Here is a 19,542-nt window from a genome sequence, read left to right on the forward strand (position 1 = left end):
AGAACTAAAGACATGTTCTGGTTTTGGAGGGTCGGATGAGAGTGCATATTAATCACAGAGTGGTACAGGCTCCATCCCCGACCTCGCTTCACACCAGCCAGGGACAGAAGGTGAGCTGGTTAAAGAGCTGCCTGATATGTATGTATATATATATATATATATATATATATATATATATATATATATATATATATATATATATATATATATATATATATATATATATATATATATATACATATATATACATATATATACATACATACATATGTCACTGGCCACTGTCAAGAACAGCCCGTGACTTCACGAGGGAAACGGGACCACTGCTTCCTAGTTTCATGGCTCGGTCTGACTTTGGATATGAGGCAGGAACGCTGGGGACTCGAGGGAGCGCTTGGACTTCTACTCACGGGGGCTCTCCTTAAGGGCACAGCACTCGCACTGCTTCCAAGGATTTACAGCGTTAATTGACTCCACCAACGGTACTTACCTGTGCACTGCATGTTGGGTAATGCAGTCCAACCACTTTGAACTGCAGCTGAAACTTCGCAGTGGGTGGAGCTAGCTGACCTCCGTTCATTGGGAGGACCTGTAAATATCAAGGGTGAGAGGAGGAGTGTTCCCGTTCAGCTTGCGGCATCCGAAGAAGGCACAACGCCGAAATGCATCATGCCATATACAAGCAGCCATTAAAGTGTTCCCGAAAGCTCCCCTTGTGTCCTCTGGCTTTCTTCACGGAGGGGTCGATGTTTTGCATATCTGACGTGCCCGCCAGCAGCACGTGAAGAGGACCCGTTCCGTTTAAGCGTCCTGCAAATATGTTGGTGACAAGTCAATTACCCGAGGTTCGGATTTTGCAGGACCGCCTCATGGTCGGATCAGGCAAGTGGCCACTGTCAAGAACAGCCCGTGACTTCACGAGGGAAACGGGACCACTGCTTCCTAGTTTCATGGCTCGGTCTGACTTTGGATATGAGGCAGGAACGCTGGGGACTCGAGGGAGCGCTTGGACTTCTACTCACGGGGGCTCTCCTTAAGGGCACAGCACTCGCACTGCTTCCAAGGATTTACAGCGTTAATTGACTCCACCAACGGTACTTACCTGTGCACTGCATGTTGGGTAATGCAGTCCAACCACTTTGAACTGCAGCTGAAACTTCGCAGTGGGTGGAGCTAGCTGACCTCCGTTCATTGGGAGGACCTGTAAATATCAAGGGTGAGAGGAGGAGTGTTCCCGTTCAGCTTGCGGCATCCAAAGAAGGCACAATGCCGAAATGCATCATGCCATATACAAGCAGCCATTAAAGTGTTCCCGAAAGCTCCCCTTGTGTCCTCTGGCTTTCTTCACGGAGGGGTCGATGTTTTGCATATATATATATATATATATACATATATATACATACATACATACATATATATATATATATATATATATATATATATATATATATATATATATATATATATATATATATATATATATATATATATATATATATTTCATATATATATATCATTCTCTACCCACAACCGCCTGCCCCACCTTGGGAACACCTCTGTGACCATTTACTCCAATGGCACAGACCTGATCCGACCCAACAATGCCAACCTTGAGGCATTTGATCACCTCTTCCCTTCCCTATTGACTAACAACACCCATGCACAGCCCCCCCTTCGAACGCTCCCCCCACCCAGGAACCCAATGCCCCCAACTGAACATCCTCCCCATCCCACCTCCCGTCATCACTTGCACCTACGCTTCAACTATAACCCTTGCCAATCCCTCCACCTCCAAGTGTACGGCACCTACTCCTGCACTAGTCCATCCTCTGAAACAACCCCTTGTGCAGATCCACCCCCAAACACCACCTGGCGACCTTAATACTCACTCCATATCTCCCAACCACCAGCCTACACCCACCTGCAATAAAGAACTATCACATCACGTCCTTCTTTATACCACGCCTTTTCCCATAACCCTAACCGACAACACCACTAACAACAAAGGACAACACAACACTCCCAATTCCCCTCCGCACCTAGGAGACTTTACCCAGAACCAACCCACTTCCCTTCAAGAAGAGATGGGCTGCCGTCTCTCCTGTATTGAATGTCAAGTCGCCATCATAATTCAGGGCCTGAATCTCATCCTAAACAACCTCCCAACACTCCTTAGTCCCCCCTAAACTCTCACTCTACTCCCATCTCCCCCCTTCCCACACACCCCAGCCTTCTGAAAGACCCTCTCCCCAACCAGTCCTCGCGCCCTCTCCCGATCCCTGCCCCGAGACCGAATAGAACTACAGAAGCCACGTCCTCTGAGGAAACGATCAAGCTGGCCTCATCATACACCTCCCCACCCACTCGCACCCTGCAATCCACGATTCAGGTGATCACCGGAAGTGAGCACTCAATCCCGAAACCCCCCAGGCCCCCAGCTTCCCTCATCAACATTCCGACTGCGCCACTAACAACGGAACCAAAAAAAGAGTACCCCTCGCACTAACTGCATGCTCATAAACTGCAGATCTGCCTTGAAACATGCCACTGAGCTTGCAGAATCCATCCTTAACCACGACATAGACATAGCCTTCATCACCGAGACCTGGCTCAATGACTCCTCTCCTCCTATCATGGAAATGCTCATACCCCCGGGTTTCTCTATTTTCAACAAAGATAGAAAAGACCAAAAAGGCGAATGCCTGGCAATCCTCCACAACAACACCCTGTCAGTGTCCTAAGTTGATACCTTCAACTACAACTCCGTTGAATGCCTAACCGTCAACATCAAAACCTCTAGCAACAATCTATTACACTGCCACCTCCTGTCCCACCCCCCAGGCAACACCACAGCGTTCACAGAACACTTATCAGACCTGATCGCCCACTGCTCTCTCCGAGACAGCAACAACTTAATTCTGGGAGACTTCAACCTCCACTGGAATGATAAAAACAGCGCTCCAGTACAAACCCTGAACAAGCTATTACACTCTAACAACCTTATCCAGCACTGCTCCAAAGAAACTTACAACATAGGGGCAATCCTAGATGCCATCCTCTCCCAAACTGATGCAACTACCATAGAACACATCCTTCCGGTCGACTGGTCAGATCACCACCTAATCTTATTCCACATCTCACAACCGATCATGTGTCAACCTCCCATCAATGATCCCCCAACAGGGTCTAGAAACCTAACGCAGATCAACACAGCTGACTCAGAAGAAAAAAGGAACACCCTCCTGCCCATCTCCCCAGATGGCCTCTCAACTACAGAACTCACATCCCACTACAACTTAACCATGTCCTCCATCTTAGACCATCTAGCTCCAATGAAACTGAACATCCCCTCCAGATCCTGGTTCAACAAGGACATCAACGATAAAAGGAGACAACTCAGAGCCACAGAACGTCTCTTGAGAAAAAAAACCCTCCTCCAGCCTCTGCGAAGAACTCAAAACGGTAAGAGGAAAGTACAAAAAAAACATCAATAATGAAAAAAACAACTTTTTTCTCCAACGCGCTGGACAAGGCCAATAAAAGGCCAAGGGACCTCTTTAACATCATCAGAAAACAAACATCCAAGCACTCCACTACCCACGTCCAGGCCTCCAAAGACTCATGTGACAGCTTTGCCAACTTCTTTAACGAAAAAATCACCACGATCTAACTCTCTCTTGACATCAGCCTCCATTCCTGCCGGAATAAACTGGTCCCCAGCAATTTAAACCATCTTGTTAGAATGACCCAAAAGCACCTGAGTTACTTCGAGCCTATACCGGAAGTCGAGATGCTTAATTTAATTTCCTCCTCCAAACCCTCATCCTAGACCCTCGTTCCTTTACCCTCGCATATGGCCAAAAAACTGAAATTCTCCCTAGCACCACTATGGTGCGAAATCATAAACAGCTCCCTAATAACAGGCATCATCCCAGACTGCCTCCAAGTTGGCCAAGTCACTCCTCTTCTGAAGAAACCAGGCCTAGACACTAATGACTTGAACAACTTCAGACCTGTCTCCAATTTTCCCTTCCTAGCCAAAATCCTTGAAAAATGCGTTCTCCGACAACTGAACCAACATATCGACAATATTAATCTGCTAGACCTACACCAATCGGGCTTTAGAAAAGGCTGCAGCACCAAAACTGCAATCCATAACATCGTGGATGACATCCTCAACTCCCTTGACTCGGATCACTGCTGCCTCCTCATCCTCCTAGATCTATCAGCAGCCTTTGACACAGTGGATCACAGTCTTCTCATCAAGGCTCTCAAGGACCGCGTAGGTGCAGATGAGGTGGTCCTTCAATGGTTCTCCTCCTTCTTTTCAAAATAGCTCCCAAAATGGTAAAAATAGAATCCTTTTCCTCTGACCTTTTACCCGTCAACTCAGGTGTCCCCCAAGGATCCGTTCTCTCCCCTCATTTGTTCAACATTTCTATGGAACCCCTCACCACCATTCTAAAAAAAGCCAACATCCCCTTCCATCTATATGCAGACGACACGCAGATCTACATGGAAACCTCCTCCTTCAATGACATTCTAAGACTCAACAATACTCTCATAGAGGTTCAAGAATGGTTATCAGCCAAACATCTTAAACTCAATCAGGGGAAAACCGAATTCCTCCTCATTTCCAACAAGGAAGAAAATCCACAAATCGTCGAATGGCTGAAAGCAACCGATGCTCTCAACGGTAACCTCGCCTTGGCAAGCTCTATAAAATCACTTGGAATCATCCTTGATCACAAGCTAACCATGACCAACCACATTAAGAACTCAGCAAAAAGTGCCTTCCTCACCCTGAAGATTCTCAACAAAATAAAACCCCACATTCCACCCTTGGACTTCAAACAAGCCACCCAATCACTTGTGTTGTCCAGACTCGACTACGGGAATGAAGTCCTCTCCGGGACAGCTCTCTTCCACCTAGCGCCACTCAAAACAACCCTCAATGCAGCTGTCAGAATGGTCACCGGAGTCAAAAAATACAACCGCATTTCTCCCGCTCTCAGAGAATTAAAATGGCTCCCAGTGGAATTGCGTGCCAGCTTCAGAACTGCATGCCTCACGCACAAAGCCCTGCACACAGGGAAACCAGAATACCTAGCCTCTAAACTTAAGAAAGCTGGCCAGTCTAGAAGTCTCAGGAGCTCCAACTCCTTCTTACATATCCCCCTGAAAACGGGCAAACAAAAAACCGCAGCCCGCTCCTTTGCAGGAAACGCACCCAAAATCTGGAACTCCATCCCTGTGCCCATCAGAACTACTCCCTCCTTTGCAAAATTCAAAAGCCTCCTAAAAGTCCTCTACCTCAACTGTGCCTTCCCGAACTGAAATCAGTGACTCTTAAGCCCCCAACCATCAGACATCTGGTAATGCGCTTCCACTGCCTACCTCACCCCCTCTCCCCAACCCGTTCGCCTTGCTCCATCACCGTTCAGAGAAATCTCTCAGCCTCAATCTTTGTCCATGTATCGAGATTACCTCTAACCCTCTCTACCTCAATGGCGCACCTCGGACGCTCTTCACAATTGTAATCTTTTGAACACTTATGAACATGTTTATCCTCCTCTCAAAACTGTCCATGTATCGAGATTACCTCTAACCCTCTCTACCTCAACGGGGCACCCTGGACCCCTAGACCTCTCTACCTCAATGGCGCACCTCAGACGCTCATCACAACTGCTATTTTTTTAACACTTATGAACACGTTTCTCCTCCTCCCAAACTGTATATGTTTATGTTTTCTTTCCCTCCTGTTGTAAAGCGCTCCGATACCCTGGGTCTGGTCAGCGCGATAGAAAACTTGTTAAATAAAAAAAAGCCAGGATGGGTTCCTAAGCGGTATACTAACAGCGCCGGGACATTTCCGTTGGAGTTATTATATAGATATACGAGAGGCTGAGGCTGAGGAGCTGTTTGATAAAATCCCTGCCTCCGGGGGAACTGTAAATAAAATGTCTACGAGTACGGAGGCACAGGAGGACACTAATATTAAGACCCTATATAGGGACCTAGAAAAAAACAAGCGATTGGAAATTACGAAGTGGTGGGAGCACTACTATTTAACCAAATATACAACTGTAGGAAAAGTTCCGAGGGGACTACGCATAATGCTGGCACCAAGTTTTGATAAGCCCAACCCCCAAATGCTTAAAGAGTGGGGGCAGAGCAACCAGGCGGCATCTATGAATTTAGTCCATATTTTAATCAAATATGTTGCCATAGATCGGGCGGAAATTCTGATTGAAATTGAGAGACTGAATGAGGAAAGAGCGAAAGTTACAGAAACACATGCCACAAAGAAATTAAAGGAAACAATGGCGGAGAGACTAAAAAAACATGAGGACAAGAGTAAAGTAAGAAAAGTCACTAAATTTGCACGCGACCAAGCTGATTATGCCAACGGCCACATTTTTACTTTCGCGCGCAAATATAGCGCTGCCAAACGTCAAAAATATAGTGACCAAGGAACCAAGCCAATAATTCCGCAATCTGTAACCTCTGGAGCCAGCAATATGGATGATGAAGCATCCAGTGTAGATACAATCTCTCTCACCAGCCAATCAAGCCGTGATTCTGATAGGAGTATCCAGCCAACCACTATTGTGAATCTGGAGGATGAGCTCAATTTTTTAGTCGAGGAAAGACTACAAACTTTAAGACCGAGACAAAGGAACTTAGCAACAAAAGTAGAAACAAGAAAAGGCGAGAAAGAAGAAGGAAACGCAAATAAAATTCTACAAAAAAAGAAACCGAAGCAAGTGTGGCAGAAGAAGCGTTAATAAAGGACAAATCTATTATAAACCTGTCCAACATAACTTTGACCAAAGCTTAACAACAACTTTTATCCCTGGGTCTCAATTACTGCCCACAACAACCCTTTGACTATGCAGCAACACACATAGATGTTTTTTGCTTTATTCGTAAACTTAAATTGAAAAAGTTCTTTGCCGTTCAAAATTTGAAAGTAGGCACAAGTTCAGCTGCTCACCCCAATTTAACAACACTACCAGAAGAGGTAGATTTGTTAGCGGCTGATGTTCCTATCCTCACCGATCTTCATTACCTTGATCAAGCAACTAATTCCCAGTTTATGGGCCCAGATTTGGATTTGAATACGCAAATGAGATTGAATAAAATCAATATGGTACAAAAAGGAGCTGGAATCACTCCGTTCAAAAGCAAATCTAGCTTTATTCCGCTCATGGCTAAAGACATGGCGGACACTTTCCACGAGTGTGTAACTATGGAAATGAAACAACTATACAGAAAAACACGAAGATATAAGAGACAAATATCACATCGGAGACAGGCAGAGTACAACACCCTTAAGAAAAAACTGAGCAGCAATCCTGAAATAGTGGTAAAAATGTCTGATAAGGGTGTTAACACTGTCATCTGGCCTAAAAAGGACTACACTACGGAAGCCAACAGACAATTACAGGATACTATGTGCTATGAGAAATCAACTAATAAGAATTACACGAAAGCCAAAGAAAATCTTTTGAAATTGCTACACAAATGGCGCAGACAAGGTTTAATCTCAGGGGAGGAATTCAAATATATGTATAATGAATTTCCTGTTCTTCCAGTGTTCTACCTTATTCCAAAGGTTCATAAGGGCATCATCCCCATACCTGGCAGACCAATTATCTCTGCTAGAAAGAGTGTAAGCGAACAAGTCGGACAATATATTGACTTTTTTTTGCAGGACCTGGTAAAGAATCTGCCTAGTTATGTTCGCGGCACGAGTGACTTTTTACAAAAAATAAGTGATTTGAGTGGCAAGAGGACATGCTATTAATAACTATGGACGTGGAGTCCTTATATACGAGCATAGCACATACTGACGGTTTGCAAGCTGTTAAATATTTCCTGGGCAAAAGGGAATACTATGAACATAACAAGGTTATTTTGAGCCTAATTGAATGGTGTTTGAATAACAAGTTTTTTATCTTTGGGAAAGATATATGGAGGCAATTGAGAGGCTTTGCGATGGGATCCTGCTTCTCCCCCAGCTATGCGTGTTTACACGTAGGCTGGTGGGAGGAGCGGGTTCTCAGCGCCACACATGAGGTGTGGGTCAAAGAAAAAATGATCAAATATTTAAGATACATTAACGACATTTTTATTCTGTGGCAAGGGGATGAAGAGGAAGCTGTTATGTTTTTGAATGAAATTAACAATAACTCCCTAAACCTTAAGTTCACGTCTCACATCAGCAGTAAAGAAATATAATTTTTAGATGTGAAGGTTTATGTCAACAATGCTAAATTAGAATCCACTCTCTATAGAAAACCCACGGCGGGAAACATCACTCTGCACACCACCACCCTCCATCCGAAAAACACCATTTATAGTATTCCATATGGTGAGATTCTCCGTCTCAAGAGGATCTGTAGCTCCACCAGTGATTTTGATCGATGTGTTGAAGAACTCAGGGTTAGACTCAAAGTACGTGGATACTCTGATGTCATCCTTAATCAGGCTTTGGTTAAGGCCAATTTACGATTCAGGGAAAGTCTATTCTCTCCAGACTCTCCCAATATAGATGACACTGCTTTACCCCTTACATCTGTTAAGGAATCGAATGACTGGCCCAGATTCATCACAGCTTTTAGTAAGAAAATAAAATTTGGGCTATCATGAAGAAAAATTGGCCAATAGTGTTAACTGACAACATATTAAGTTTGTCTTTGCCAAATAAACCTTTGGTCACTTTTCGTCGAGCCAAAAGCATGGGGTCAGTCCTAGATAAAGCCAGTCCAGAGTTGAAACAGAAAACCACATGGCTGCAACCCACGACAGGATTACGTAAATGTTCTACATGTAGGGCTTGCAAATTTGGGATGAATAAAACTCACTATCAGATCCCTTTCAGTTCCACTGAAATCCCTATCATTGGTAATCATACGTGCAAGACAGAGTTTGCTGTGTATGTCCTGACGTGCACCTGTGGCCTAAACTATATAGGCAGTACAAAACTACAGGTGCACGTCAGGATTCTGCAACACCTTAGAGCTATTCTACACAGAGATCCGGCTTACCCGGTTGCACGTCACTTTTTGAAAAAACCCAATAAGGACTTTGGCTGTCTGTCTTATTATGTAATGGGATCTGTCCCCAAGTTGCGGCTGGGGGGTAACAGGGAACAACAATTAAGACAATTAGAAACACGTATGATCTTTGAGTTTGAATAACACTGAGGAAATGCATACTTATTTATGAGAACTTCTTTGAACTTTGTTCTCTGCACTATAGCTTCTTGAGGTTACCTCCCGCATGTGCTTGCCTAAATCTGTAGAATCTGGGATAAGGTCTCATTCCAATAACAGAGGCGGCACGCGTGCCTGTCCCCTACAGGTAGTCAGGTTCCCTGTTGCTTGTGGGGTCTATTTGCCTATTTTGTAGAATCAGGGGTTTCTGTCCCGGCCCTGCAATAGAGGTGGTGGTGCCTGTTTGTTCCCTACAGGTAGTCAGGTTCCCTGTTGCCTGTGGGGTTTCTCCATCCCGTGGATGTTGTGCTTCTTCCTGCTATCGTTCTAGATATTAGGTAGTCAGGTTCCCGGTTACCTATTTCCAGTCTAATCCAGTCCTTCTGTTCTCTGATAAAACAATTTCCCTTCTGTTTTCCCTCTCATATTTAGATTTGTATTTATTCCACATAGGGTTAGTATCACTTGTAAATATGATGAAATTGATGTTTTTATGTAATGTTTTATATGTGCTTTTTTTGAATGAAATATGGTTATGACCAATTTTTAATGAAAGCAATATTTAAGCATATACATCTAGGCTCTTTTATCATACACGAATGCACTTTATATTCTAAAATATTGCACTTTATTTCACACAGCTTCTTGCACTTTTGGCAGATGAATTTTGGCACTGTTAGTAGCACTTTACGATGAAGTACCGTTCACACACACCCCAGCGATCTCTTTTTGTTCCGAAAGGAATCAGTTGACCGTATATTTCATCACATGACAAATACTAATCCCCTCTGTGTTTAAGGATTTATCCCATGATGTTTATCAAGAAAGGCATTTCTGATAATATATGATAATATATGAGAGACAAGGGGTGAAAAGCAATCATGTTTTTACTGCCATTTGTGAATATACACACATATAATGAATTGTGCGCATTTATGCTGTAATTTCATGTTGTTTGTTTATATATTCGATTGAAAAAGTGGTGTAGTATTTAAACTTCAAATCGCAGTATGTCTTTCATGTCTACGGTCACATGACTAGGCTAGAGGTGGACAGTGGGTGTGTTTACTTTTTTGCACTATAAAAAGATTTAGTGAAACCGCAATTCTCTGCATGTGAACAAGGGCTCCCGAGCCCGAAACGCGTCATTGCTGTTTTGAAAAACCAGAACCTGACTGAATAAAGAACCTCGATCAGATCCTGTGGTCCGTCTCCTCCTTCGCCAGTCCGAGTGGGTTGGAGGTGGCTGTGGAGTATTTCATATATATATATATATATATATATATATGTATATATATATATATATATATATTGCAGTACTCTATCCGCCAGAAATCCAATGGAACAAAACGGACTCAGAAAGACAAGCGGACCCAATTTCTTAGTGCGTTTTTCATTTATTCAGATTTTCTGCCCCGCATCTCATGCCGCCATGACGCGTTTCGGTCCGACCTGCACCTTGATCACATGACGCGTTACCCATGGACAGGCGCCAAATTTAAAGTGCAAAGTTCACAAAATAGCAAGCAGCTGTGTCATCACATGTATAAAACTGGAAGACAGACTATGTATTGCACTATACGTAAAACAGACTGCATATAATAGTAAAGTGGCTACAGTGGTTAAAATCACTATATGCAAATTTCATTAATGTACAAGCCTAAATATACAATAATATAAATAATATAAATATATAATATAAATAAAATTATAAAACTCCTTAAAATTATCCAAGAAGTTTCAACCATATATTGGAAAGTTTTCAGTAGCCACACAATTTGAGTATATATATATATATATATATATATATATATATATATATATATATATATATATCCAAATGTAATTTCAGGCTCTGAACCCCTGCCTCTTGCAGCGGAGGGCCTGGACGGGGCAGCCACTCCCCAAATCTCCAAAATCAATTCCACACGATACAAACAGGAATGTCCAGGCCAGCTTTGCAGTTATCCAAGAGCTTTTATTTTAGCTCCTACTCAACGCGTTTCGAGGTACAACCTCTTGATCACGAGGTTCTTGCTTTGCTCCCAGCTTTGCCGGACTTTTTATGGGCTGGTGGGAAGAGCAAGAAGTCTATAGGTCCCAGGAGTTCCAGTCCAAGGTTATCACCTGGCTGAGGTACCTGGACGACATTTTTGTCATCTGGAAGGGTACCTCAGATGAGGCAATGGAGTATGTAAATTCCCTCAATACCAACAACTTGAATCTCTCTTTCACTTGTCATATTGACAAGGAACAAGTGGACTTTCTGGACCTGAAGGTACAAGTGGTGGACAATACCCTCACCACTGTACTTTACAGGAAGGAAACAGCAGGTAATAGCTTGCTCCACGCAAGCAGCTGCCATCCAGGGTCTTTGATCAACTCCATCCCCCTAGGCGAATTCTTAAGAGCCAAGAGGAACTGTTCTGACAATTCAGGCTTTGAGAAAGAAGCAAAAATCATGACCCAAAGATTTACAGCAAGAGGTTATAGTAAGAGAAGCATCAACGCTGCTCTGACCAAAGTAAGTACTTTGAACCGCACTGACTTGTTAAAGGATAAGGACCCAAATTACGAACCTTCCTCTGTCACTACCAGGTTCATAACAGATTTTCATGGCCAGAATAGGGAGGTAAGGAAGGCCCTGGACAAATACTGGAATGTCCTCACACTAGACAAGGACATAGCAGCAACCATTAGCCCACACCCCCAGATTACTTTCAGAAAAGCTAAATCTCTTAAGGACACGTTATGTACTACCCTGGTGCCCAAAAAAGTCAGAGAGAATCCTGTCACTGGATTTTATACCTGTGGCAGATGCAAGGCTTGCAAGAATAGCACCAGCAAGAAAACCATTCAACTTTCCAAACATCTCGACCCTTTTACCATCCGAGTGCACACAACATGTCAAACTGACTTTGCGGTGTATGCACTCATGTGCCCTTGTAAACTGACCTATATAGGTAGCACGAAACTACCTGCCAAAGACAGAGTACTGCAACATATGAGGGCTATAAATCATAAAGACAAAAGTTACCCCATAGCGAGACATTTTGAGTCCTTTCACAAAAGCAACCCTAATTTTTTATCCTTTTGTGTGCTGGCATCCATACCCGCAAGGGAGAGGGGGGGCAATAGGATTCAAGAACTCCGCAGGTTGGAATCCCTTCTGATCATAAAATATAGAACTAAGCAGCCGGATGGGCACAACCTTGATGAAGAACTGGAAGTTCATCTGGGTTAGCTGGTTGACTCCATCACTTAATACATTTAATTCCTAGGTGAAGACCTGTTCAGCATTGTTTTTTAATTTTGGTTTGTGAGAATACTGTTGTATATAATGATGTAATGAGATTTGTCACTGATGCACCTCTAATCATTGAATTGTCTATTTTTTCACCAGATATTTGTGAGAAGTCACTCGATTTGACAATGCACGAGCACTTTAACACGTTTTCAAGTATGGAAGTTGACACGTATGGACGGCAATATGAGTAATGGCGGCTCAGTAGGTCAATGACTTTTATGTTGTTTATGACCATTTCTGCTTGCCCACTGGGGCGAAATCATGCACAGATACAGGCACTCCTGACTAGATGCCCACTGGAGCTGGAGTGCTCTTTGTTTTTCTGTTTTTTTTAATTTTTTTTATTTATGCCCACTGGGGCGGAAGCATGCACAGATACAGGCACTCCTGACTAAATGCCCGCTTGAGCTGGAGTGTTCTTTGTTTTTTCTGTTTTACTATTTTTTCTGTTGGTGCATCTGAGAGGCAAAGCCTAAAGACAGACAGGATGTCTAGTTGCCCGAGTTCATGTACAGCAATAAGATTGTATGAATGCGGCTTGCATTGCTGTTTTGGACGATTAAACCCAGGTGAACACACCTTGGACTGAGATGAATTATCCGTGATGCACCATGCACAAATAACCCCAAAAATAACCCCAGCAGAAACTGAATGAGCATGCCACCATTTACTAATGCGCCTCACTATTGTGCGAGATTTCAATTGCTGAGACTATACATGATGAAATAATGTAATGTCCACGGAAATCATTGCCTTTCCATTCTTGCTTAATTAATTTCTTCTTTTTTGTACATAGCATTTGATTAATATGTGCTTTGTATGTAGTTTATTTAATTTGCATTTGTGTATAACCATACCATTACAAATGCCTAGTGACTGTCTCACAAGTCTGTCTACTATGTTTAGAAGATCATGTGACTATACTTAAACATGAGAATCACTCACACTCACGCTCGTGATCAAGAGGTTGTACCTCGAAACGCGTTGAGTAGGAGCTAAAATAAAAGCTCTTGGATAACTGCAAAGCTGGCCTGGACATTCCTGTTTGTATCGTGTGGAATTGATTTTGTATATATATATATATATATATATATATATATATATATATATATATATATATATATATATATATATATATATATATATATATATATATATATATATATATATATATATATATATATATATATATATATATATATATATATATATATATATATATATATATATATATATATATATATATATATATGTACCGTCCCGGTTATGGGTATTCTCCAGCACTACATATCCAGGCACATGCTGCGCGAGAGTGCATGCAAATGTGTGTATGTCAAAGTGTGTGTGCGTACACGCATGTGTATCTATCAACACTTGCATGTATACATGCATTTGTGTCTGTGAGAGCCTTTACTTTTGTGTTCATTTGTATGCATGTGTATGTCTGACTGTACCCACGTGTGTCCCTTATTGTGTGTTTTTCTGTATGTGAGTATAAGTATGTGCCTGTCCAAGTCGGCATGTTTTTAATGTTCACAGGTGCGCGTGCCCGTGTTTGATTCTGTGTGTATGTCTCTCTATAACCTGTGCGTCTCTCAGAGTCTGTGGGCTTGAGGGTCTGCGTGCCCGTGCTTGTATGCATCACCCATGAGTGCCGGGTGAGTTATTGTTTAAGTGAGACGCCTTTGCGAACGATTGGGAAAGAAAGAATCTGTCTTTAGGAGAGATATACTCATCTGTGGAATGCCCTATGTGTGGGTGATATATAGCTAAAGGAGTGCTACGCGCTGCACCCCTCTGGCTGAAACAGCTAAAGGTCATCGAATGTCAAGCTTACCTCATTAACAGATGAGCCCTGTTGTTCAGTGGATATGGCGGACCTCTGCAAGAAAATAGAGAGAATTTTCAGTTGTTAGGGATGGAGAGGTGAAGCTAATTAACTGCTAAATACTGACGTCTCTAGAGGAGGGTGCAATCTGGGCCCAATGCCCCAACTGTTTGTCCCCCCACCCTGGCTATTCCACCACCACAGCTGTTGACTGTGCCAGGAGGCAACACAGAAAATAAAACAGGCACAGCACCTTGCCACACCCATGCATTTGTCCAAATACATTCCTCTGCAAAGTGGAGTTGTTTTGCTTAAAATGTTTAAAACTGACTTTGAATCTAATTTTAAAGATTAAGCAAACATGTATATTTAACACCATAACATATTATAATACGTTCTAACATCTGCATATATATATATACATCTTTTTTCATATAATATATGTATATATGCAGTAGCTTCTTTAGAAGTGAAATTTAGTGTAGGCACGTATTAATACACAGATAAAGCCGATGGCGCCGCCTATAGAGGTCAATCATAAAAAGTGTGTGCATAAGCCACTTCAGTTTTATCTGTGGCTTAATATGTGCCTCCACCAAATTTCACTGCTAAAGATGCCACTGCTATTGCAATATTTACACCACAGCAACAAAACCATACAAAGCAAATTAACGAGAAGCAGAAACAACCTGCAAAAACTCACAGTCAAACTTTTGCGATCAAAGTTTGAGGTTGAACTACTGTTGATTTTGATATTAAAAGACTCCCACCAAAGCTGGAATGGAAATCTTGAGGATAAACGCAAGACACCCAATCTTGAGTTTAAACGTTTCCTATCAAGGTTTGAGGTTAAACTCCTTGTAGCAAAGCTTGAGTAAAAGCCCCCAAAGCTAGAAGTTAACCTCCTACCTCCACAGATCGAGGGTACACTCCTTAAACCAAAGATCAACATAGAGTCGTTATCAAACCTATAGTCTATATTCTTGTGACCAAAGCTGGAAATTAAATTCCTTTGACCAAAGTGAAAAGTTAAATATCTGCCAATAAAGTTTCAGGCTAGACTTCGGCTGTCAAACTTCAAGGCTGAACACCTGTCGCCAAAGATCAAAGTTAAGTGTCTGCAAGCAAAGCAACTTCTGCTACAAAGTTAAAGGTTAAACACAGCCATTCCTCTTCAAAGTGAAACTTCTGCCACCAAACCAAAATTCAAATCCTGACATTAAAGCTAGATGTTAAGGGTCTTACCTTCAAAACACGAAGGTAACTCCTTTCACCAATGCTTTAGGTTTAAGCCCTCCTACCAATGCTGGAGGCTAAACTTCAAGTTAGACTCTCCTCAATAACATCTGGAGATAATTCATTACCATCATAGCTTGAGCTTAAAAGGATGGCAAAAAGCCCAAGGATAGATTCCTGCCACAAATGCGTGAGGTCCTACTGCTAAAAATGCGTTATTAGACTCCTGTGAACAAATCTTGAGGTTATGCTTCTGCTGCCAAAGCTGAAAACTGAACATCCACTCACAAAGAAGGTTGTTAAAGACCCACTGCAAGGAAATGCCTCTTTTTGTTTGTTCATCCCACATTTATGGAGTGATGCTGCTGGTTTTTTGACTCTGATAGCATACTGAGACCTGCTAACCAGATCTGAGTGTTAGGGTTCTAATCCCTTACAAACTGTATGTCGAATTGTCTAACCCAGTGCTTAATTTGTAAAAAACTTAGTGCCAGGGCTCTCGACAGAAGGACAATAGAGCTGCACCATCCGTTGCCCCTGGCAGCACTGGCAATGACAGCATCAACACACTACTAAGAATCACACTCTTAAAAGTATGACAATTCATACTGTTTCAGGCCCCAAAGCTATAAGAATGGCTTTGGAAGCAAATACAAATAATTGGAAATGTAAATTTAAATAATAAACAGAAGTTTTGCTCGTACCTAAATTGGCACTGCCAATGAAAGCATCAACACACTACTAATAATCACACTCTTAACAGTATGACAATTCATACTAGTACAGGTCCCCAAAGCTATGAGAATGGCTTTGGAAGCAAATACTAATAATTGGAAATGTAAATTTAAATAATAAACAGAAGCTGTTGTGCTCGTACCTAAATTGGCAGACACCACTACCATGTGGTAGACAGTCATAAACCCCAGTGCTGGCAATTAAGTGCCGGTGCTGAGTATCGGAAAGCAGCAGCACAAATTAAGCACTGGTCTAACTCCACTTGGCAGAGACTGACTTAAATATAAGTCCCTAGTATATGGTAGCCAAGGCATTTAAGGAAGAGTTTCCACCCAGGGCTGCAGCACTGATTATGCCACCCTGTGTGTGACAAAGTACAAAATGGCTCCCAGCCTGCCACTGCAGACTGGAAAGGCAGTGGTAACACTGCTTGTTTGAGTTACCCCCTATTTTCCTTAACAATATATGTAAGTCTCTCCTAAGGAAGGCCTATTCAGCCCTAAGGCAAAGAGCTAAATATTATTAAGTAGGACATGTACTTTATATATATACGTCCTGACAGCAAGATTGCAAAATTGTAATTTTGCTGTGGCAGAGGTAGTAGCCCCTTTGGCTAACACAAGGTTACCGGCTGACCACTCAGCCTAGCTAACCTCTGAATAGGACTATTTAGATGGGTACTGTAAGGTATTAAATCAATTGTGGCATTAAACTTGACATGGTGCCCAAGTCAAATTTAATGTCACTAATTAAAGAAATATAACATTTTGAAAGTTGCCACTTTCTGATCGAGTTTGTCCAGTGGCCTCACATTATCACTGACCACCAGACAGCTTTTTGCCCTCCTAGGGAGTCATGTGAATGACTCCTGGGCTTAGGAACAATAGCAGCCAGCTACAGGGCACCTCCCTTTTGCAGGAAGCCACTCGGGATGTTGGCCCAAAAGGCGAACTTCAAAGGCGAAGCTGCCTTTGGTGGGCAAATGCTGATCACACTCTTGAGAGTCAGCTCTTTGTTCAAGTAGACAGGCTGGTGGCGGGAACAGAGAGGGCACACCAGTGCCCAAACTGGTTTATCTGTGGGATTGTAGCCCACCGGTAGCCACACCTCTAAGGTGGGCTGCAAATCTGCTAACATCTGAGGAAGGGTTCAGACATCTTGAGAGTGGGCATAAGAATGCACTCTGGGATTGCTAGATGCTATACACAGCCGGAAGGTTGGCACGCAGAGGGAGGAGACCAAGTAGCCCATTGGCTAGTGACCACATCATGCCCCTAAGGCACTTTCTAGGGATACATATGGCACCCTGGCACCCTGACCCTCAAATCACATTGGAACTGGAAAGAGAACCAAAGAAGGACTGCCCTGTTGACCCCTGGACTTGGCAAAGAGAGGCTGCACCGTCTGCTGGACTGCACCTGCCGCAGCTTAGGTTGGTGAAGAGAAGACTGTCCTTGGTTCTTCAAGCTTGAGAAAATGTGGCTCTCCAGACCAAATAAGTGACTCCAAGAGTCATTCAGATGACCCCCTGCAATCAGCACTAGGGCCCAAAAGTCTGAAGTAGCCCAACTCAGCAAGTCAGTAACCACTCCAGAAGAACCTCTGCTGACTGCTGTTGGGTGCCCTCAGAGACCGATCCTTGAAAGTCAAAAGTTGAAGCAGAGTCAACCGGACCCGGGAGTGTCATGCGAGTCTAGATTGGTTGCCCAAGAGTGACACCAGCCTCAAACAAGGGACGGAGAGAGGTAGCCCAGTTACACCTGGCCTTCTATGGTCTCAAACAAGACTTCGAGGGACCCCAAAATAATCTGTGGACAGCAAAACCACACCCTTTGACCCTGCAGCACCTGGAGCATCCTTGAGCATCTTCTATTTCCAGCACCTGCAGCATCAGGACCACTCCATTGAAGTCTATTGCAGCCATGCAGTAAAGTTCGGACTGTATTATAAAATGCTTTGGTGGCCAGTTAGCCATCCATATACTCCTTATTGGCCCCCCAGACCTTCTCCCTGGTGGATTTGATCACCCAGACCAGACTGAAGTAGTCAAACTCAACTCTTACAAACTTTACAAAGGTTTACAAACATTACGGTTACCGATGCTTGTTTGCAGCTAACCTAAGATTCAAGTTTTCTTTAAAAATCTGTATCTCTGGAACCCTCTGGTGATTTTACTCATCTTGGACTCTAAACATTCATAAAAATATAATCTATTTTTATGAATGAGTGTCAGATTTCTTTCATGTTTTGTTGCTTCCGTATTTTGTTGCTTGTTACTGTTAAATGCTTTACACTAGTTCCTATGTTTAAGCTGTGCTGCTCAAAGCCATAGCTATCTAGGGTTGAGCTTAAGGTTATACAAACAAGCCTGACTGGACCTAAGACAGTTTTTGCGAGTGTATTACACGGTAAGACCACATAGCCATATCATATAATACACCCAAATCCTCACACCTACCATTAAAGCTCTTGCCTCCAAATCTCAAGGACAAACTAATGCCACTAAAGCACCAGGTTTAACCTTACCCAAACAATACCATTGTTAGACCACTAGAGATTAAATCGGTAAAAATCCTGCCATCAAAGCTCATACTTTGACTCCTTACAGTAAAGCAAAAGAATATACACATGCTATTAAATCCTCTGGTTGCGCTCTTACCCATTTCTTAATTTGTAAAATAATGAGCGCCGGTGCTCAAATTGCTGCTCAGAAACCCGATCGGCACCATTAAATGCCACCGTGCAGAATCCCAAGGTTGTGTAGTCCCGAATCCACCCCAGGCCTCTTTAATGCACTGCCAGACAGCCCCCCCCTTTATCTCACTCCTGCTGTTTCCTGCTTTCGGCCTTTGTCTCAGGTTTTCTGTCTTTTTATTCTTCCATCTTTCCTGTTTGTGTGTTTTCTCTCTCTTGCACTCGGGAGGAAAAACAAATGCTGGCACCAATAAATTAGTACCAGTGGGCCGCACCGGCAACCACCAGCTCAAGTTAAGCGCTCTTCGTACCATAAAAGCCTGATGTATGACTACTCTGATCAATGTTTTGAGGTCAGACTCCTGCCACTAACGCTTGAGAGTACATTCCTGTTATCAAACTTTCAATTTAGTTGCCTAACACAAAATCTCAAAGTTTACCATAAGAATCCAGAGCCTTAATTCAGACTCATAACAACAAGATTCAAGGTGAGACTGTGGTCACCAAAGTTCAAGGTTAGT

General features: G+C 42.8%; 1 protein-coding gene across 3 annotated transcripts in view; it reads right to left on the bottom strand.

The window, feature by feature from the left end:
* COL16A1 (collagen type XVI alpha 1 chain) overlaps nucleotides 1-19,542 on the bottom strand; it is an 831,382-nt gene that overhangs the window by 415,714 nt on the left and 396,126 nt on the right. For all 3 annotated transcript variants that reach the window (XM_086955641.1, XM_086955640.1, XM_086955639.1), the window contains exon 9: nucleotides 14,366-14,410. In XM_086955641.1, the coding sequence (XP_086811767.1) occupies nucleotides 14,366-14,410 (45 nt within the window). The remainder of the gene's footprint in view (nucleotides 1-14,365; nucleotides 14,411-19,542) is intronic.

Source organism: Lissotriton vulgaris, chromosome 2_1, assembly GCF_964263255.1.
Source record: "Lissotriton vulgaris chromosome 2_1, aLisVul1.2, whole genome shotgun sequence".
Taxonomy (NCBI): domain Eukaryota; kingdom Metazoa; phylum Chordata; class Amphibia; order Caudata; family Salamandridae; genus Lissotriton; species Lissotriton vulgaris.